The 22,640-nt window shown below is 38.9% G+C and overlaps 1 protein-coding gene across 1 annotated transcript in view; it reads left to right on the top strand.

Annotated features, from left to right (window-relative positions):
• Positions 1 to 2,941: 2,941 nt before the first annotated feature.
• The window catches only part of KHDRBS1 (KH RNA binding domain containing, signal transduction associated 1), a 41,960-nt gene continuing 22,261 nt past the window's right edge, over positions 2,942 to 22,640 (top strand). The window contains exons 1-4 of the mRNA XM_058195332.1: positions 2,942 to 3,488; positions 18,995 to 19,119; positions 20,377 to 20,493; positions 21,012 to 21,158. Of these exons, the coding sequence (XP_058051315.1) occupies positions 3,146 to 3,488; positions 18,995 to 19,119; positions 20,377 to 20,493; positions 21,012 to 21,158 (732 nt within the window). The 5' untranslated portion in view covers positions 2,942 to 3,145. The remainder of the gene's footprint in view (positions 3,489 to 18,994; positions 19,120 to 20,376; positions 20,494 to 21,011; positions 21,159 to 22,640) is intronic.

The following is a 22,640-nucleotide window of genomic DNA, read 5'->3' as shown; positions in this document are numbered from 1 at the left end:
TACACTGAGAGCATATGCACCAAAACAAATTCCTTGTGTGTCCAATCACACTTGGCCAATAAAAAATTCTATTCTATTCTATTCTATTCTATTCTATTCTATTCTATTCTATTCTATTCTATTCTATTCTATTCTATGAATCAAATGATGCTAACCAATGAAAGAACTCACTCCAAATCCAATGTGTTTGAACTGTATATAACCCTACCTTTCTAAAGGGCTCCACACTTTTTATCTATGAGGTGCCTCTCCTTGTTTATATCTAAAGATATTAATTTACCTTTTCAGTTTGGATTCTATTTGGGAGGCATACCAGACTAGCAGATCTTGCAGATGTTTAGGGCTAACAGTAATGCTGGGATTGCCATCACTAAGCAATGCAGTCAAATGATGTAATGCTTTATGGCCACATTGATTAGCAATGGAAATTCTAGTCTTTTATTGAAGAATTCGAATCTCACCAGGCTTAAGGCTGACTCAGCTTTCCAACCTTCCAAGGTCAATAAAATTGTTGGGGGACAATATGCTGACCCTGTAAACCACTTATAGAGGACTATACAGCACTGTGAAGTGGTATATAAGTCTAAGTGTTATTGCTAGAGATAGTCGACTTACAACAGTTCGTTTAATGACCGTTCGAAATTACAACGGCACTGAAGAAAGTGACATGACCATTTTTCACACTTACAACCATTGCACCATCCCCATAGACACATGATCAAAATTCAGATACTTGGCCACTGACTTATATTTATGATGGTTACCGTGCCCTGGGGTCACCTTTTGCGAACTCCTGACAAGCAAAGTCAATAGGGAAGTCACTTAAAAACCGTGTTGCTAACTTAACTGCAGTGGTTCAGTTAACAACTGGGGCAAGAAAGGTCATGAGAGGGGACAAAATTCACTTAACAAATGTCTCACTTAACAACAGAAATTATGAGCTCAAAATTGTGATAAATTGAGGACTACCTATATTGTAACTCAAGGATTATCTGTATTGTGTCCAATGTCCTTAGCTCATTTCATCATATTCTTTTGTATTTCATTCTTTCTAATCAATGTGTATAGTCAAGGCTATGGTTTTCCCAGTCGCAATGTATGGCTGTGAAAGTTGGACCATAAGGAAGGCTGAGCGCCAAAGAATTGAGGCCTTTGAACTATGGTACTGGAGAAGAATCCTGCGAGTCCCTTGGACTGCAAGGCAATCAAACCGGTCAGTCCTAAAGGAGATCTACCCTGACTGCTCTTTAGAAGGCCAGATCCTGAAGGTGAAACTGAAATACTTTGGCCACCTAATGAGAAGAAGGACTCACTGGAGAAGAGCCTAATGCTGGGAAAGATTGAGGGCAAAAGAAGAACGGGACGACAGAGAATGAGGTGGCTGGATGGAGTCACTGAAGCAGTCAGTGTGAGTTTAAATGGACTCCAGAGGATGGTAGAAGACAGGAAGGCCTGGAGGAATGTTGTCCATGGGGTCGCGATGGGTCAGACACGACTTCGCAACTAACAACAACAAATCAATGCACATCCTTATGGTTCAAACAGGCTACAAAAACTGTTGTAAAACTGCCATAATACCCTCCCTGAAACATCAATTCCCCTTCCCCCCCCCAATTTGTACTGCTCTTACTCAAGTCCTCCTGGAGAGTTCTTGAGACCTCATCCTGCGGCTGACCGACCCCTGGTTTTTGAAATTTGCTGATTTTCTCCAGATTATTCACCGCTTGTTCTCCTGTTCACCGCCCTGAGTCCTTCGGCAGAAGGGCGGTAGACAAATTAAAATATTATTATTATTATTATTATTATTATTATTATTATTATTATTATTATTATTATTATTATTATTATTATTCCCTCTTGTATGGTGTTTCTATTGTCTGTATTTATTATGTTTTGTAAGCCATCAGATTGGGATAGCCTATGCATGCAATAAATAAATGAATTGTTATCGCAGAAGTCCTATTTTAAAAGAGACTTTATAACTAACTATATGGAACATCTTGCCAACCTTGGCAAGATGTTCGAAACATGCTGAATCTAATTAGGAAGACCACAGGGCAGTGGATTAGGCCAATTGGCTGGGAATTCTAGGAGCTGAAGTCTGCACATCTTAAAGTTGGCAAGGTTGAGAAACATTGAGTACATGGGGACACAAGCAAAAAACTAACGATAAACCATTATTTATTTATTTATTAAATTTTTATACCGCCCTTCTTCCGAGGGACTCAGGGCGGTGTACTGCCAAAAACCAAAAAAACATAAAAAATATACAATTAAAACCGAGCATATTAGAAAAAATGGCCAACATTAAAAAATTTAGAATTTAAAATTTCGAACCCTAAAATAATAGAACCCGTTAAAAATTTAAAAATATTAAGCCAGTCCCGCTTGAATAAATAAGTGCGTTTTCAGCTCACGGCTGATCTGCTATGATCTGCTACTAAAAAACCGTGCAAGAAAATATCTCATGAAGTCGCAGGGAGGAGAGGTCGAATAAATGACATTACGGTCTACTGCTAGCCAACGAAATAGAGCGAAAAAAAATGTAGCTTTATCAAACGTGCCTTAAAGACCAGTCTCTGCGCTACATCTCCAGACCCCTCTGGTCTGAAATATCTCATTTATGCCAAATAACATTTACCCTGCTACAAAGCGTTATTTGTGTGTTTTTTCTTCCAATGAGAACAAGGACTTGCAGTATCGATACTGCACGATTCAGCCTCTCGCAAGAACCCACTCAGATGACCGGAGAGGCTACCAAAAGGCACCACGTGCTCCACCCCGACAAAGAAATCTCGCCTGGCCCTGATGCGCATGTGCGTGGAGAAAAAGGGGACTCGCTTTTCAGCTAAGACGGCGCCTGCGCGCCTGGTCTGGAGGGGGGTTGTCGCTTTTCGGTGAAGCGGGCCTCCCGTGCGCCTGCGCAGAGGAAGGCTCGGCGAGTCCTGCGCAGGCGCAGTCGGGCATTGACTCGAGGAGCGGTTAGCGGTGGCCGTAGTTGGCGCGCGGTGGAAAGAAAGGCCGGAAGCGCAAGCACGGGCGCCGCGTCTACCCCTCTTTCCGCTTCCCGCCCCGGTGGCCCCGGTGCTCCGTCGGCGTGGCAACCCTGTTCCCTCGCGCGCCTTTGCCGCTCCTTCGGCCGCGGATGCAGCGCCGCGAGGACCTCGCCGCCGCCGCCGCCCGCCTGGGCCGGGCGCCGGGCCCCGCCGGGGTGGCCCGACTCCAGTCGCCTCAGGCGGCGGCTTCCCCGCGGCGGGCGGCCCGAGGCGGCGGCGGCGGGGCGCGCGGGCCTCAGCCGCCGCCGCTCCTGCCGCCTTCGGCCACCAGCTCGGCCCCGCCGGCGCCCAGCGTGGCGCCCACCCCACTGATGCCCGGGGCCGTCTCGGCGGCCAAGACGGAGCCCGAGAACAAGTACCTGCCCGAGCTGATGGCCGAGAAGGACAGCCTGGACCCCTCCTTCACCCACGCCATGCAGCTGCTGCAAGCAGGTAAAGCGGCGCCCGGACGGCCGCCCCCGCCTCGCGTGCCGGAATGGCGCCAGGCTTCTCTCCCTCGGGCGAGCAGGCGCGGCTCTCCGGCGGACATGCCCCGGGCCCCGAGTGGGGGGTGTGTGGGGAGGGCCAAGGGCGACGGGATTGGCCCTGGGTCCCGGCTTCCTCCCCCTTTTAGCTCCGTGTCTCTGGAGATTCTCAATCATCCAGGTCGTGGGGGAAAAGTTCCTTCGACTATATTGTGAATAGGCTATTTTAAACTGCCTTTCTTCCCTTAGAAGGAGTGGGGGCGGGGTGGCTCCTTTCGGAGAATATTAAGATTTCCATGCTGATTGGCTCTCTTTCAGTTGGAAACGGGATCCAGGTTATATAGGGCCTTTCTCTTCCTGCAATTCCTTTGTGCTTTTCCAGCGTGTAATTTCTTTGGGACGTTTTAGCTCCATGGTTGGAAGGTGGATTCCAGAGTCATCACCTCGGGTTGGGGACAGGCGTGGTATCCATACAGGACCCCCCCCCACTTCTGGTCAGGTTATCTGAAAGTGGTCTAAGAGGCAGATCTCCATTAATAAAGCAGAATCCTCCGCCTGGTCCTTTTCCTTTTCAGAAAGATTTAGCCCTGGCCGGGCTTGAAAGTATGACAGATCATGCAACGAGTTTTGTACCTCTTCGGACAATATTGCTTACTTAAAGCACCAGTGCCAATACAGATGGTGGTGTAGCTATAGTTGTGATATGCCAAGCCGGTATTTTATCTGTTTGTTTATATACATGAATTATTTTTCTTGTAGATAGGAAAAGCAGTTCTTTTTCACACATACATGTGGAAATATTAGAAACTTGTAAATGCGGTTTTAACGTCAAAGATTGTTTTGTAGTTAGGAACAACAATCAACAACTTGTTAAGTTAATTCTGGGTTGCTTATTTTTTTCCTCTGCTTGATGCCTGAGATTCTTATGAAAATAAGTATTTTAAATGATAAAGTTCTGATTAAAATCCATTTGCTGATTATTTACAACATTGCATTCATTGAGGAACATAAAAACTTGAAATATTGTGACTCATGTTTGCATACCCAAATTTAAGCTGCATGTTTTGTTCAGGCTTCCAGCCTTCAAATGTAAGAAAGTATACTTGAACAAACCTCTGTTTGTGTGTTACAATGTAAGTTTTTGTGGACTAGTTCACAAACAGATTTAACAAAGCTCTTGGTATCAAAAAGTATCAAATTGTGTATAGTGACAAATTCAGCACTTCTATATCTATAGTGATCACAGAAGATTTTAATGAGTATTTTTTTGCACTCAAAAAACAATACATTCATTGGAGTAAAAGATAATACCATAAAGAATTGAGCACTGTACCTTATGATGCATCCAAGACTCCTTTTGTGGCAATAAGTTAATCCAGCTATTTTTCCAGAAAATCTTTACATCTGCTTCCACTACCAGACACTAGCTTTAATCTCTTCCAAACTGCTTTGCTAAAACCCTCCCACAAAAATAGGATTGGAATGCAGATTTACTTAGGTGGTTTTGTAAATACAGCAAATGAGTTGATGTAGAGGAAGAATGTCTTTTGTTCCTTCGACTATATTGTGAATAGGTTAGAAGAAGGGGATGACTCCTTTCAGAGAATATTAAGATCTTAGTTTGATCTGTTACAATATTTCCATGCTGATTGCCTCTCTTTCAGTTGGAAACTGAAAGGCATTCTCTTCCTGCGTTTCCTTTGTGCTTTTCCAGCATGTAATTTTTTTTGGAGCAGTGCCATGGCACCATTTCTTTTTAGGTAAGATGGTTTTACCTGTTTTTCCCAGCAAAGTCTGTAACAACAGTCGTATTATCTGTTCTGAGGAATTGTAATAGTAACCCAAACGATTGGTGTAGAAAAGCTGATGCTAATTGTTTGTACAACATTTGATTTAAAAAGACAAAACTAAGAATCCATTTATGTTTCAGAGAAGATTTCAGAGGCGATTTTTCAGTGTACCCTCTTCTCCTGCAAAGACAGACAGTTTTGTAATCGTCTCTATGCCATTGGTATGCATAGCTGCATTAATCCTTGTTTCATGCTTCTGGAATCAGCCAGAGTGGAAATGGCAGTCTTTGTCTCACTAGCACCCCCTTCCCCATTTTAATAGGATCTAATCGCAACAGTGCAGTTGTTGTGTTTTCAGGATCTTCTTACATCAAGTGAATCTAACTGGCTGGAAATAAGTACTGTAGTCAGAACATAGAACAAAGAGCCAGGATTTGTTACTTACTTTGTTTTTCTTCTCTCAAGGCGGAAGTGTTCTTGCTCTGAGGACCAAGCAAACTATATCAAAATAAAATTTATTTTCTTTTCCAAACCATCTGAAAGTTCTGTAGTTTAATTTTGCTGGAAGGCACTGCAATTTATTCATTTTCAGTTTTGTATTATGGTATACCGTGAGAAGCATTTACATATCCTTTTAATACAGGGTTTATGTTATCTCACAGCACTAAATTCCATTTGCTGAAACATAGATGGAAAACAATGTTTAGAAGAACTTATCCTAAATTATTGATTTCTACAATTGACTTCTTGGCAATTGACTTTTCCATCAGTTGCTTGTTGTTCCCTGTTATCTCTGGGTTGCTAGACTGAGAATACAACAATGTCAGAATAATTCCCTTCTCTAAGTTTCATGTCCACTTTAAGGCTTGTTGCCTTTGACACATTTATTCCTTTCTGAAATAAGTGCTTACTTTTCTGAACCCAGGAAGCCGCCTTTATGTAAATACATCAACTTTTGATGCGCAGGGAAAGCAATACTTGCAAGGACAAAGTTTTGAGAAATAAATGTGTCAAAGGCAACAAGCCTTAAAGTGGGGAGTTAAATTCTACCAGTTAAATTCTGTTTCCACAAATAATAGAGTCTTGCTGGCTGAGGATCCATGTATAGTTTTACCTTGTTTTATCCTGTTTATTTGGCCACATCAAACAGGCTTTTCAACGCTTTATTTCTTTGTGACTCTGCTTTTGGACTTTGCCCTCTCTTTGAATACTTTCTGCCCAAATGTATCTCTGTAAGATCCACATCAAGAGAGGGCAGCTTAACCAGCCATTGGGTTGAATTGGTAAACATGTATGTCAGGAAATGGATGCTTCTCTTTCTTTTATCATACATTAACTGCAGAGTACTGTTCTTTTTGATAAATAGTTCCCAAAACTAGTTTCTGTACACCAGGGACAAGCAAAGCCTCATCCGTGGGATCTTGCCTTCAGAAATCATGGACACTCCATCCCTGGAAGTTTTTAGGAAGAGACTAGATCTGTGATGGCGAACCTATGGCGCGCGTGCCAGAGGTGGTATGCAGAGCCCTCTGTGGGCACATGTGCCGTCGCCCCAGCTCAGCAAGCTGGTAGTCGGTTTTCTGAGGCACATATGCATGCCGACTAGCTGGTCGTCGGGTTTCTGGCGCTTTGCTTTTGTTGTGTCTGCGCCCCCTGAGCCGGGCCCCCTGCCAGAAAGGGACTTGGAAAGTGAGGAGGAAGGGCCATCAGGACTTACCTCGGGAGCACCGGCTTCCCTGGCTCAGCTCCAGGAGCAAGAGGCAGGCTAGGTGGAGGAGATAACGAGGCCTCCGTCCCCTGACTCTTTCCCTCCCCAGGCCACACCTCCAGACCCAGCTGATGGCAATCAGGCCTGGCTGGACCCTAGGTTTCGTAGGCAGGAGAGGCGGGAACAACAGAAGCAGGGGTGGGGCAGGCCGAGGAAGTGCTGAGTCATGGAACCACACCCCACAGGATATAAAACCAGCAAGGCCTGCTATGCTTCTTCATAGCAGGCAAATCAACTGCTTAACTAGAGCTGAAGTACTGTTTGTTCCTGGGTGACTCATCGGCATCAAGGGAGATAACAGAGTCACTTGGCAGACGCTCGCTAGTTTGCTGCCAGAGCTGATAGTGCCAGCTAAATAAGCCATCGCTTGGACGGAGGTGAGGGGGGACAGAACAGGTTTGAGCACTTTGCCAAAAAGATTCACCATCACTGGACTAGACAGTCATTTGTTTGAAATGGTATAGGTTCTCCTGCTTGAGCAGGGGGCTGGACTAGAGGACCTCTTCCAGATTCACTTCCAGATTCTATTCTATTCCTATTCCTATTCCTATTCTATTCTATTCTATTACCATACCCTCTCCGGTCTGCGGAAAAAACTTTCTCCACGCAACCAGTTCCTGATGCGCAAAAGGTTGGGGGCCGCTGCTGTATAGCATCTAATTTTTAAAGCAGTTTCTGCTACTACTATTGGAGGGTTTTTAAAAGATTAATTTCTAAGTGATATTTTTCATGGGGAAACTGGGACAGTGGAGAGACAGTTTTTCTATTGCAGGCACATTTACCAGGCCCCCCCCCCCCGCATTTAGGGTTAAAAATAGCCCTATTACATCAACAGAGGCTATATTAAAGAATTGCTGATGGTTGAACACAGAAGGTTTTCCCTTTTCTAGCTGAATTGAGATGTGAAATTTGGAGGAAAAAATGGTAGCCTTGCTTATTTCTGAAGAATTGGAAATAAGTGCTTATTTTTTATTTACTTAGTGGTATTTATTTATTTCATTCATTCCTCAAAGGAACCCCTGTCTTTGACCTTGAGCCATTTTATTGACTTTTGTAAAAGTTGCTTTTTCTTTAGGCATCAGAATGCAAAAATGTGAACATTTTTATTCTTAGTGATTAGAAGCAAAAAAAAATAATCATTGTTTTGTTTGCTCAGGCCAACAAAGTTCATTTAAAGCATTTACTGAAAGGAATTCCTCCTCTTCACACTTTTTGAATCCCAGTAAATCCAGAAAAAGGAGCCAAAAGGAAGCATTTGGTTGAAAAATATGGCTTCAAAACTCAACATGAGTGCATATTGAATATTATATATAGTTATGCAAATTAAAATTGAATTCTTATAAATTCTTAATACATTTGTAGGGATATGACTCATTCAAATATGCATTAAAATTTAGTATATGAGCTATGAGGTTTTGATCCAATCAAAATTTTTCTTGTCTTACTTATACAATGTAACCTTCCTTTGCCCTTCCCCTCTATTTTTCTGCCTTCATTTCCTGTAGATTCCTGTCTCCCAGTTCATAGATCGTTTTTTTCAGATTCCTTCTCGCTAGATAATTCTGGGTGGGTTTGTGTCTTAAATATCAGTGGGAGAGCTATTCAAAATCTGCTGGTTGAATAGCCTTTCTGCATAATCTTCCTGGAGCATGGATAAATGGGCTATGAGAAATGATGTTTCTATTACGACAGGCAGATTCTGAGGTTCTCTGGGACCTAACTGATAAAAACTATTCTGGCAAACCTCTGCCTAGCTGGATAAATTTTGCTTGTATATAATTTTTATCTGCTCAACATTTTTCATCTCATATGCTTTTTTTCCTAAGCCTTGTTGCTTTATTGTGATGTGGTTTAAACCACTTTGAATGATGGGTAGGTGTTGGAAGAAATGTATAGTACTTCAGCATATAAATCAATAAATATAGATCCAGGCTTATCTCCAATTTTAGTAGTCCTAGACCGGGTTTTCCTATGCACGGTCACTCACACCCTCGTCACTTCCCGTCTGGACTACTGTAATGCTCTCTACATGGGGCTCCCCTTGAAGAGCACCCGGAGGCTCCAACTGGTCCAGAATGCGGCTGCACAGGTAATAGAGGGAGTATCTCGAGGCTCCCATGTGACACCTCTCCTGTGCAAGCTGCACTGGCTTCCGATGGTCTTCCGGGTGCAATTCAAGGTGTTGGTTACCACCTTTAAAGCGCTCCATGGCATAGGACTGGGTTATTTACGGGACCGCCTGCTGTTACCATTAGCCTCCCATCGACCCGTGCGCTCCCATAGGGAGGGTCTCCTCAGGGTACCGTCAGTCAAACAATGTCGACTGGCGGCCCCCAGGGGGGAGGGCCTTCTCTGTGGGGGCTCCTGTCCTCTAGAATGAGCTGTAGGGATACGTCAACTCCCTGACCTCCGACCTTTCGACGCAAACTAAAGACCTTTTTGTTTTATCGCGCAGGGCTGGCTTAATGTAGTTTTAATATGGGTTTTATTATAGTTTTAGTCTATTTTCGGCCTAATTGAATTAGTTTTTTAAAATGTTTTTTAATTTTTGTGGAATCTGTTTTTTATTTGGCTATAAACCGCCCTGAGTCCTTCGGGAGAAGGGCGGTATATAAATTGAATTAATAAATAAAATAAATAAATAAATAAATATTTTCCCTGAATATAATTACAATGATGGATAAATTGACAGCTTCCCTCACAAACTCTGGACTTTAAATTCTCTAAGGAGCTTTGCCATCATACCAAATAACAGCAAAAATCAATACAAATACTTTCATAAGTTGTCTCATGTCAAAGGGTCAGGTTTACTATATAATTTATTTTTTAATCTTTTGAATCAAGGGGTTTTATGAGCCAAACTTTAACAGGCTTTCAAAGCACAGTAACATATACAAAAAAATATTATTGCAAAACAAAATCCAAATTAAAAATCTTGCCAACATTCCCATGCTATCTCAAATATATTTACTAAAAGATCTGGGCAAAGCATTCAAAACAGGTGCTTGGAGTGCTAATCATTTAAAGCTTTTCTGGCAAACCTCTGCCTAGCTGGATAAATTTTGCTTGTATATAATTTTTATCTGCTCAACATTTTTCATCTCATATGCTTTTTTTCCTAAGCCTTGTTGCTTTATTGTGATGTGGTTTAAACCACTTTGAATGATGGGTAGGTGTTGGAAGAAATGTACAGTACTTCAGCATATAAATCAATAAATATAGATCCAGGCTTATCTCCAATTTTAGTAGTCCTAGACCGGGTTTTCCTATGCACGGTCACTCACACCCTCGTCACTTCCCGTCTGGACTACTGTAATGCTCTCTACATGGGGCTCCCCTTGAAGAGCACCCGGAGGCTCCAACTGGTCCAGAATGCGGCTGCACAGGTAATAGAGGGAGTATCTCGAGGCTCCCATGTGACACCTCTCCTGTGCAAGCTGCACTGGCTTCCGATGGTCTTCCGGGTGCAATTCAAGGTGTTGGTTACCACCTTTAAAGCGCTCCATGGCATAGGACTGGGTTATTTACGGGACCGCCTGCTGTTACCATTAGCCTCCCATCGACCCGTGCGCTCCCATAGGGAGGGTCTCCTCAGGGTACCGTCAGTCAAACAATGTCGACTGGCGGCCCCCAGGGGGGAGGGCCTTCTCTGTGGGGGCTCCTGTCCTCTAGAATGAGCTGTAGGGATACGTCAACTCCCTGACCTCCGACCTTTCGACGCAAACTAAAGACCTTTTTGTTTTATCGCGCAGGGCTGGCTTAATGTAGTTTTAATATGGGTTTTATTATAGTTTTAGTCTATTTTCGGCCTAATTGAATTAGTTTTTTAAAATGTTTTTTAATTTTTGTGGAATCTGTTTTTTATTTGGCTATAAACCGCCCTGAGTCCTTCGGGAGAAGGGCGGTATATAAATTGAATTAATAAATAAAATAAATAAATAAATAAATATTTTCCCTGAATATAATTACAATGATGGATAAATTGACAGCTTCCCTCACAAACTCTGGACTTTAAATTCTCTAAGGAGCTTTGCCATCATACCAAATAACAGCAAAAATCAATACAAATACTTTCATAAGTTGTCTCATGTCAAAGGGTCAGGTTTACTATATAATTTATTTTTTAATCTTTTGAATCAAGGGGTTTTATGAGCCAAACTTTAACAGGCTTTCAAAGCACAGTAACATATACAAAAAAATATTATTGCAAAACAAAATCCAAATTAAAAATCTTGCCAACATTCCCATGCTATCTCAAATATATTTACTAAAAGATCTGGGCAAAGCATTCAAAACAGGTGCTTGGAGTGCTAATCATTTAAAGCTTTTTCATTGTTTGCAACACTCAGAGCTACTTTGGAAGCTGCTTCTAACTGTCTCCATGTTTATGCACACCACAAAGCCACTTTGTTTCACACTAAATGCTATAAGTGTGTGCACACTTTTTGTGTGTGCATATAATCCCATTATATTTCTTTGAAATGATTCACAGTTGGCTGTTAGGATTTGCTCAATCTAGCAAATAGTTTTTATTTCTTTCATTAGCACTGGTGTGTAGAAATTTCTAATGCCTTTTCTACTGGCTGTGTGAATGCTTTACATGACAGCCATATATATTCTAGAGTGAGTGACTAGGACTTGAAATGTAACAGTGAATGTTTTATTCTTTCAAACAAGGAACAAAATATTGAACCTTTTTTAAAAAAGATTTTAAACATGAGTTTTTAATAATAAATTGAAGATTGGATTAGGATTTTTTGTACTTGGCAAAACATGTCAGTGCAATATTTTCCTTATTTGGGTGTTTTTGTCAATCAATACTTCATGTTCTCAACATCTCTTAACAAGTTACAAACTGTTGATTCAAACCACTGGCAACCCAGTTTTGATTTTTTTTAGCTATAAGTATATCATGGCATGCGAATATTCATATGAAATATTTGTTAAATAAAATATCCATCATCCAACAGGCATAACAATAAACCCCATTCATTCATTCATTCATTCATTTCCTGCCTGTATTTTATAATAAGTAACTCAATTCAACATAGAATGGAACAGAATAGATAGAATAGAATTCTTTATTGGCCAAGTGTGATTGGACACACAAGGAATTTGTTTTTGGTACATAAGCTCTCAATGTACATAAAAGACAAGATACATTCGTCAAGAATCAAGGTACAACGTTTAATGATAGTCATAGGGTCAAAAAGCAATCATATCGTACTAGGAAATAGTCAATATAAGGATACAAGCAACAAAGTTGCAGTCATGCAGTAATAAGTGGGAGGAGATGGGTGATAGGAACAATGAGAAGACTAATAGTAATAGTAATGCAGACTTAGTGAATAGCTTGACAGTGTTGAGGAAATTATTTGTTTAGCAGAGTGATGGTGTTCGGGGACAAACTGTTCTTGTGTCTAGTTGTTCTGGTGTGCAGTGCTTTATAGCATGGGTTTGAAGGTAGGAGTTGAAACTATTTACGTACAGGATGCGAGGGGTCTGTAAATATTTTCACAGCCCTCTTTTTGACTCATGCAGTATACAGGCCCTCAATGGAAGGCAGCTTGATAATAATTGTTTTTTTCTGCAGTTCTAATTATCCTCTGAAGTCTGTGTCTGTCTTGTGGGTTGCAGAATCAAACCAGACAGTTATAGAGATGCAGATGACAGACTCAATCATTCCTCTGTAGAACTGTATCAGCAGCTCCTTGGGCAGTTTGAGCTTCCTGAGTTGGCACAGAAAGAACGTTCTTTGTTGTGCTTTTTTGATGACGTTTTTGATGTTAGATGTCCATTTTAGATCTTGAGATATAAGTAAAGGTTCCCCTCACACATGTGTGCTAGTCGTTCCCGAATCTAGGGGGTGTGGTGTGCTCGTCTCCGTTTCAAAGGTGAAGAGCAGCACTGTCCAAAGACGTCTCCGTGGTCATGTGGCCGGCATGACTCAACGCCAAAGGCGCACGGAATGCTATTATCTTCCCACCAAAAGTGGTCCCTATTTTTCTACTTGCATTTTTTACGTGGTTTTGAACTGCTAGGTTGGAAGAAGCTGGGACAAGTAACGGGAGCTCACCCTGTTATGCCACACTAGGGATTCAAACCGCTGAACCTCCGACCTTTTGATCAACAAGCTCAGCGTCTTAGCCACTGAGCCATCACATCCCTTGTTGAGATATGATAGAACCTAGAAATTTGAAGGTCTACTTCAAATTTTCAAATATAGGTTCAACATGGTGAATCTATATAAAAGTCTTCCATCCTATTTTGCCCCAACAACAACAGCCCCATGAGGGTTGTCACCCACATGGCTTTCATGCTTAAGGCAGAACTAGAACTCATGGTCTCCTGGCTTTTAGCCTGATGCCTTAATCACTAAACCAAATTAGCTCTCTGGTCTCTTGTTCCTTTCCTGTTTCTATGGTAAAACCAGCTTTAATATTGGTGATTTATCTTTCCATGTGAGGTTTTAATGTCCTTTGAGCATTACTGCTACCACACAAAATTAAGACTACTGTATTATGTGATCATTTGCACTCGCTGTTAAGCCTCCTTTCTTTGAAATTGATATGATTGGCCACTGTCATTCTCTAGTTTTTCCGGCATATTTTCCTTAGAACATTTACTGTGCCTCCTTCTGTTGTTTGCTATATTTCTGTAGATATTCCATCAATTCTTATAACCTTTCACTTGGTAATGATAAGATTACTGATCTAACCATGTTCTGGTACTAGTTTATGTGCTAGCAAATCATTGTTGACTCTTAGCAGCCAACGTAGTAGCAATCATTCCTGTCCCCAGGCCAAAGCAGCATATCTTGCTTGCAAGTCCTGTCTATTTCAGATAGATCTCTTTTTCTACATTGGTGGTTTGATAAATTTGGATGCCCATCACATTAAATTGTTGTCTACAAAGTCTGATTGATATTTTGGCTGCTTTGTGCCCATCGGTGTTGTTATATATTTCCTTATTATAAAAGCAATTCCTTTTTTGTTTTTCATGTCCTGAGTGGTAAACAGTAGGTTCATACTGGCTGAAAATATTCACTTCCAGATCTATTTGATCTTGCTGTGACAAGTTATTTATGTGTAGTTGGGTCACATTTACTATGATCAGCTTTCTCATGTTGTTCCTTCCGTTGCATGTCCTGCTTTCATTCTGTCTTTACAGCTTCAGATTTTCTTTTCTACATGGCATCCTTGGCAAGTAGTTGTTCCAAGGGCTTTAATCTAGCCACATCCTAAAACACCATTAATATTCCAAAAGCTGTGATCTTCTTCAATAGTGTGTTGAATGCCACCCAACCTTGGGGGGCGATCATCTGGCTCAGTATAATCAGTCATTTTGTTTGTCTGTGTCCTTTTTTGATAAATGGAAGAATTAGTTTATCATTATTTTCTTCCAAGTGTCATGAAATGCTATTGGCACTAAAAAGTTCATCACACTTCAGCATCTTTAAAAAAACAAAAAACACCAAGTTTTTATTGGTTTTTTAATTTCCCCCCCTACACACATACATAGTTTATGAACAGAGTATTGGCCATATCATATCTTATACAATTGAATAAATTCAAATATATTTTACTTAGTTACAATTTTTGCCAGAATATTTTTTTCATAATTTTTATCCACATCCTAATATTTTCTTGCTCATTTCACTAAGTCACATCTTCTTTCGCTCTCAAGTTCTAACTTCTCCATTTTTATTAATATTCATTCTCTTTCATTCTTTTTTTTTAATTGTTTCAATTTTTCTCCTAATATATTCATATATATTCGGGGTTGCCTTTCTTCCATTTCATCTTTTCCTTTTCACAACAATCCTTTCTTCTCCTTCTCACTCCTCTTCCTCCCTTCTTTCATCCTGCCTACTTTCTTCTCTCTTCTCCTACTCCTTCTCTATTTCCCCTTCCTTTCCCCCTCCTCCCTACTTCCTCTCTATCTAACCTCTCCTCTCATTTCCCCTGCCTTTTTTCCTCTCCTCTTCCCTTTCTTCTTTCTCTCTCCCTCCTTCTCCATTTCCATCTCTCTCCTTCTTATGTCTCTCCATTGCTGTATTTATTTTTATTCCAATATTTCTGGTGTCCAGGCAACCCCGATTTTCTCATTTATTGAGTATGTTTCTCAAACCTCCTCTCATATATTTTAGTTATTAACATTGTCTTCATCTTATTCCATTTGTATCTTTCAATCAATTAATACAACATTCCAACTCTTATTTTCTTAGAGTTTTTGTTCAAAATTCAATTTTATTCCCTTTTACATCTTAATTTCAATCATTTTCACTTATGAACATACTTCTTTCACATTTCATCTGCTGGACTATTTTTTTAAAAAAACATTGTATTTCTTCTTTTTTACCTTTTCAGTTTTATATCTTGACTTCAATTAATTTTTCAATTCTTTTATACATTTAAAATTTATTTCCTTACCATCAACTATAATTCTCTCTCATTCCATGCATTCTCAGACACAAAAAGAAAAAAAAACATATATCCCATTATATTTTCCACATTTCATCTACTTCTCCATTTTACATTAAACAATATATTCCTTCTTTTTTTACTCTCTTCATTCACTTCATTTCAACCTTTCTTACTACCCTTTTACAATAATCTATATATTTCTAATTTCCACCACTCCTAAAAATGTCTATAACTATTTTAATTTCTTTTCTACTATTCATTTTTCTCCTCCTTTTAACCATTTTCTTTCAGTCTCTCCAAAATCCCATCTCTTATCTTTTCTCTCTTTCTTGTATCTTCTTTTCCACCTCCTTTCTCTAACTTTTACTTTTTTAATTTTCCCCCTCAATTTTTCTCCATTTCCTCCTCTTCTCTTTATTCTGTCACTACCAATCCCAGTGTAATCATGTATTTTTTTTACTCTTTTAATTTTTTCCCTCAATCTTTTCTTCTTTTCTATTTCCCCTTTCTTTTTTAAAGTATCCTTCCCCCTCTCCATTTCTGTACTTTCACGATCAATCCCAATATAATCATCTGTATTTTTATCCTCAGTCATTTCTTTTTCAGCATTATATTTTTGTTCCTCTTGTTTCCTCATAATTTCTTTTTTTTATTTTTAAGCCACAGCTCTGCTTGTTTATTTCCCTTAAAGAATTCTCGTACCATTTGAAGCATCTCCCATAGTTCCTCATACTCATCCTCCCAACTCTCCATATTTTCAATTTAAGGAGAAAGGATTTTTAAATTTATATATTTTAACTTATGTATAGTTCAAATTGTAAAAATTTCAAAAGTAAAAGTACTTTTAACTGTTCCTGGAAATGTGAAAAGCATGAAGGGACATTGTACCATACATAGTGGACTTGTAAAAAAGAAAAACCAGTACTGGATCAAATACATATTTTTATATTTTATTTTAAAAAATACATTTTACAGATAAAACTAATACAGACTACAAAAGATAAAAAAAAAATTTAAAAAAGAAATAAGTATTGAAAAACAAAAGAAAAAACATATATCCCATTATATCTTCCACATTTCATCTACTTCTCCATTTTACATTAAACAATATATTCCTTCTTTTTACTCTCTTCATTCACTTCATTTCAACCTTTCTTACTACCTTTTACAATAATCTATATATTTCTAATTTCCACCACTCCTAAAATGTCTACAACTATTTTAATTTCTTTTCTACTATTCATTTTCTCCTCCTTTTAACCATTTTCTTTCAGTCTCTCCAAAATCCCATCTCTTATCTTTTCTCTCTTTCTTGTATCTTCTTTTCCACCTCCTTTCTCTAACTTTTACTTTTTTAATTTTCCCCCTCAATTTTTCTCCATTTCCTCCTCTTCTCTTTATTCTGTCACTACCAATCCCAGTGTAATCATGTATTTTTTTTACTCTTTTAATTTTTTCCCTCAATCTTTTCTTCTTTTCTATTTCCCCTTTCTTTTTTAAAGTATCCTTCCCCCTCTCCATTTCTGTACTTTCACGATCAATCCCAATATAATCATCTGTATTTTTATCCTCAGTCATTTCTTTTTCAGCATTATATTTTTGTTCCTCTTGTTTCCTCATAATTTCTTTTTTTATTTTTAAGCCACAGCTCTGCTTGTTTATTTCCCTTAAAGGATTCTCGTACCATTTGAAGCATCTCCCATAGTTCCTCATACTCATCCTCCCAACTCTCCATATTTTCAATTTAAGGAGAAAGGATTTTTAAATTTATATATTTTAACTTATGTATAGTTCAAATTGTAAAAATTTCAAAAGTAAAAGTACTTTTAACTGTTCCTGGAAATGTGAAAAGCATGAAGGGACATTGTACCATACATAGTGGACTTGTAAAAAAGAAAAACCAGTACTGGATCAAATACATATTTTTATATTTTATTTTAAAAAATACATTTTACAGATAAAACTAATACAGACTACAAAAGATAAAAAAAAAATTTAAAAAAGAAAAAAGTATTGAAAAAACAAAAAGAAAACTTCCTTTCTTCCCAGCAAATATATACAACTTGAGCAACTTAATCACCATCTCTTAAAATACAGCACACTTTCTCTTCACCTGAATTTTACCTCGTTCTCTACAAACCAGGATGGATAAAAATAGATGATTTTTAAAAATAAAAAAATAGGATTTTAAAAATTTAAATAGGATTTTAAAAATTTAAATTTGATTTTTAAATTTTTTATCAAATTTATTTTAATAAAATGCTTTTGGAGTAAAAATCTATCTAAAAGATAGTTTTATATTTAAGATACATTAATAATTTAGTTTATAGGAAACCTTCATTTAGATTGCAAATAATAATATTAAAGATTCCAACTTCCAGCAAGAATGAGTCCTTAAAGAGCACCTGTCATTTCAGATCCATCCTGGCAGCGCCTGTTAGCAGGCATCCACTCACATGCTGCCCGCCACATCCCTCACCTTGTTGTGTCACTGCCACATCGCCAGCCATCCCGTTAAAGTAAATGGGACTGTTGGTGAGTCAACTGCGGGTTAGAGGAGCTGCTGCTCCAGGACAGAGATGACAGTTGCTGTTTAAAAATTATGATTTAAATCAAGTTGATTTAAATCAAGCCTTTTTACTAGTGATTTCAATTGTGATTTCAACCGACTTGATTTAAATCAAATCCACCCTGCTACAAACATATCTAGTTACCAGAAATAAGATATTTATTACAAATGTAATCTAATAAACCTAGCTAATTTCTTTCCTTTATATTTATATCTTCTTTTTTATAAAACAGATCCTCAAGCCTCATCAACCAAATGCAATCAATAGAACTTTTTATAATAATATAGCTATTTAAAACTCAGTCAGATAAATATAAAATATAAGCAATAATTTATTTTCCATATAGTTCTGTATCATTAAAAGAAAATCTTAAAACATCAACCACCGTAATCAAAAAAAGATGAAAAATTGCTAAAAAATAAAAACTATCTAGAGAATAAAATCATACATCTTCAAGTCATAGTCAAAAAGGATCCATTGATGATCTCAGAATTTTTATTTTTTTCTTTGTTTCCATAGTTCTTAATTCCGTATAAATTTTATAAAAGGAAGGACTGAAGTCATGGTTCTGCTATTATACATGGGGTCTGGTAGTGGTGGGAAGTTCTTACGGTGGTTGTATTGAGCTCCTGAAGAGTAAATTCTGATGCTAATCATGATTTTGTGTTGGATAATGTCTATATGTTTGTATATTGGTTTTTAACTTGTTTTAAATCTCTTGTGGGACATCCAGAGTCACTTACATGAGATGGGCAGCCATACAAATAGAAGTAATCATGTGTTTGATATACGGGGCTTATATGACAGTATAACAATAAGAGGGAGGTCTTGCAAATTCCTTTTTGCACCAGCCTTTTTGTAAGTCATGCATTTCATATAGATAATAGAATTCAACTGACAACTGGTTTGTCTTTTTTTAGAAATTGACAAAATTCAAAAGGGTGAATCAAAGAAGGATGAAGAAGAGACCTATCTGGACTTGTTTTCTCATAAAAACATGAAATTGAAGGAACGAGTTCTTATACCGGTCAAGCAGTATCCTAAGGTGAGATACCTGTAACATCTGGAAAAGGATTACCTTCACTTTAGGCTCACTTTCGGATTACAAAACTATTTTATTAGCATAAAACTCTCAGGAACCAGATATTTCTCAGATATGTTGGACCGCCAATCTATAATTGCCACAATTGTAAAGGAAAAGTGAAGCCTCAGAAATTCAGCATCCATTCCTACAGTGACCTGAATACATGACTGGTAGTATCCAGTAATTGCAAGTGTCTGAAAGGATGAAAAGAAGGGAGAATGGCAATCCAAACTATGCATAGGTTAGAAAGGCAAAAAAAACCCCAAAAACCACAAAACAAATGGACACCAAAATAATAGTGATGGAAGAAAATATGGGTAACCAAGAAAAAATGATGAGGATAGTATGGAAGATACGACGCATGTAGCTTTTCAATATGTAACTCACAAACAAATGCTACCGTTACTGATCTCCTAATTGTGACCTGAACCTGAGTTTGGTTCTATTTTACATCTTAATATAGGTTTGTTAGGGAAAATAAATAATGCGGCAGATAGTAATTTGGAAGGTAATTTAATAAGTAAAGAGCTGCAGTAGCACAGTGGTTAGAATGCAGTACTGCAGGCTACTTCTGCTGGCTGCCGGCTGCCAACATTTCAGCAGTTCGATTCTCACTGGCTCAAGGTTGACTCGGCCTTCCATCCTTCCGAGGTTGGTAAAATGAGGATCCAGATTGTTGGGGGCACTATTCTGAGTCTGTAAACCACTTAGAGAGGGCTATAAAGCACTGTGAAGCAGTATATAAGTGCTATTGCTATTGCTGAATGATGTGCTCAGAATTGAAGCAGAATTCTTGTATGATGTAATAGTAATAGCACTTAGACTTGTATACCGCTTCACAGTGCTTTACAGCTCTCTAAGCGGTTTACAGAGTCAGCCTATTGCCCCCAACAATCTGGGTCCTCATTTTACCCACCTCGGAAAGATGGAAGGCTGAGTCAACCTTGAGCCAGTGAAATCAAACTGCCGAACTGTTGGCAGCTGGCAGTCAGCAGAAGTAGCCTGCAGTACTGCATTCTAACCATTGTGCCACCAAGGCTCTTTAATAATGAAGTTACTCTGCAGAATTACCTTGTTGCTTTCCGGTCTATACCAAAATTCAGAATGTTTGTTTTCCTTTTTGGTTGGAATATTGAAGTCAGCACAGTTGCTACTTAAATAATACAAGTTGTGCTGCCCACTGTCAGGTCACTTGAGGAAAGTTATTTTTTCTTTCAGTTCAATTTTGTTGGGAAGATACTGGGCCCCCAAGGCAACACCATCAAGCGATTACAGGAGGAAACTGGAGCAAAGATTTCTGTCCTAGGAAAGGGATCAATGAGAGACAAGGCAAAGGTAGGACTCTCTGGACAAAATTTGTACTTTGAGCGTCTACCGCAGCATTTACTATCTGTCACTTTTTGTTACCTGCAAATTGACACTGTATCTGAAGATTAAAGATATTTTCTGAAGTTAAATGAATCTTCTTGAGAGAGTTCTACTCTCAGCACCCAGACTTTACAATGTGACTAAGCTCTGAACTGATGCTCATTCCTCAATGGCTTTCCTGAATTCATATCTCATTAAAAGATTTTTCTGTCTGCACATTGCATGATGCAGGGTCTACAAATGGATTAGCAGATTATAAAATGCTTGTTTGGATAAATAGTTTCTGAATTTTTGTCTCCTCAGAAATTGAGAAAATGGCTTATAATTTTAAGATGATTGACTCCAAATTTAAAAAACCCTCAGGCAGCCCCAATATTTTGCAGTACTATAGATGATCTGTAGTTGTAATCAGATGTTAAGAACTAGTGTGTGATTAAGAATAATTTATTTTAAAATCCTAATTGTAATTTATTTTTTGTTTTCAGGAGGAAGAATTGCGCAAAGGAGGCGATCCAAAGTATGCTCACTTAAATATGGATCTGCATGTTTTCATTGAGGTCTTCGGCCCTCCTTGTGAGGCTTATGCTCTTATGGCCCATGCTATGGAAGAAGTCAAGAAGTTCCTCGTTCCAGTATGTAACAGTTACCCCCCCTCCAAATAAAGACATACATGTATATATGACCACAATGGGCTTATGACACCATTTCCTATTCTGTCATTGAGTCACCACAATCATTTAAGCAAAACATCACCTGACTATGACTTGCAATTTTACTTCTGTGTTCTCCATTAATTTTGCTTGTCAGAAGCTAATTGTGACAACCACAGGATACTGCAACCTAAATGTCATAAATGTGAGGATTGGTCACAAAGCTGTTTTTAACAGCATCATAACTTTGAACCATCGCTAATGGGGTAGTCAGTAAGTGAGAACTGCCTGTATTTGCTATCTTAGTTTTATATGTCTGTTTAATCTTGGGAATTAATTGGAGTCAGTCCAGCTGTTGTTCCTTCAGACATTTTCTAGAAAAATGGCCTCTGGACATCCAAAGACATAAGTATTTGAAATGGTTTGGGAAAAAAAGTTGAATTCCAGAATCAACATATCAGTGGTAAACATCTTAATGAAATACAGTAATTCAGAATCTTTGAATGGGAGACCAGGAAATAGCAGAGCTGTAGCTTGACAGAGAAGGAAAACAAATTAGAGGAAAAAGGAATGGTGAAACATTTCTGTGTTGCTGTCTTCTAAAGATTGAGTTCCTCATTACAAAGTACAGTCTTACTTTGGAAGTGTTGAAGACTCACCAGCAAAGGATCCTGGAGGAAGTAGATTGTCTGGTTCCCTTGCTGTCAGGGTTCAGAGCTAGATATGGCGACTGAAACTGCATTACTCATTCTTATGGATAATGCTTGATACTCCCCCTCCCCCATGTTGTTGCATCCTTCTGGACCACTTGTGAGATAAGTCCTGTTAGGTAGAGAGATGAAAAAAGAGCCCTTAGCTACTCCTATCTAGTGAGTCAGATGCTCAGCATCTATATGAGATGAGTCATCTGCCAATTCAAAATGAGGGATAATCAGTATGCTGTTGATAACAAGTTGATGACCAAAGGAAAGTTCTGGTGGGCATCTGAATCTGGTTAAATCACAGTAAAACAGTGTTCATTTATAATTTTCCCAATTCCAACTTCATTGTTGAAAGCTTCAAGGGCTTTGGTGTCAGTTGAAGGCAGGAGCTTCGTGCTCTGAAATCTTTCAGCGCTGCTACAGGAGCTTTGTGCTCCATTTTACACTGCTGCTGACTCAGGGGACTCCATGCGAATGGCAGGCAGCCATTTTGGAGGCCATTGTGTGAAGGAGCCTTGCGCTCTACGTGGTCTCTTGACGCCTGAGGCCTCAATCCAGTTACAGGAGTTTCGCACTCCTGGAGGCAATTGGGGCGGCTGCTAATGTTATTTTAACCACCGAATAGAGATGGCATTTGGCTCTTAATAGGAATTATTGAGTTGTGCCCTGAGTTGGAACCAGATGTTAAGAACTAGTGTGTGATTAAGAATAATTTATTTTAAAATCCTAATTGTAATTTATTTTTTGTTTTCAGGAGGAAGAA

This window comes from Ahaetulla prasina, chromosome 10 (assembly GCF_028640845.1).
Source record: "Ahaetulla prasina isolate Xishuangbanna chromosome 10, ASM2864084v1, whole genome shotgun sequence".
NCBI classification, from domain to species: domain Eukaryota; kingdom Metazoa; phylum Chordata; class Lepidosauria; order Squamata; family Colubridae; genus Ahaetulla; species Ahaetulla prasina.
Note: the sequence above shows the minus strand (reverse complement) of the source record. Positions and strands in the feature narration are given on the sequence as shown.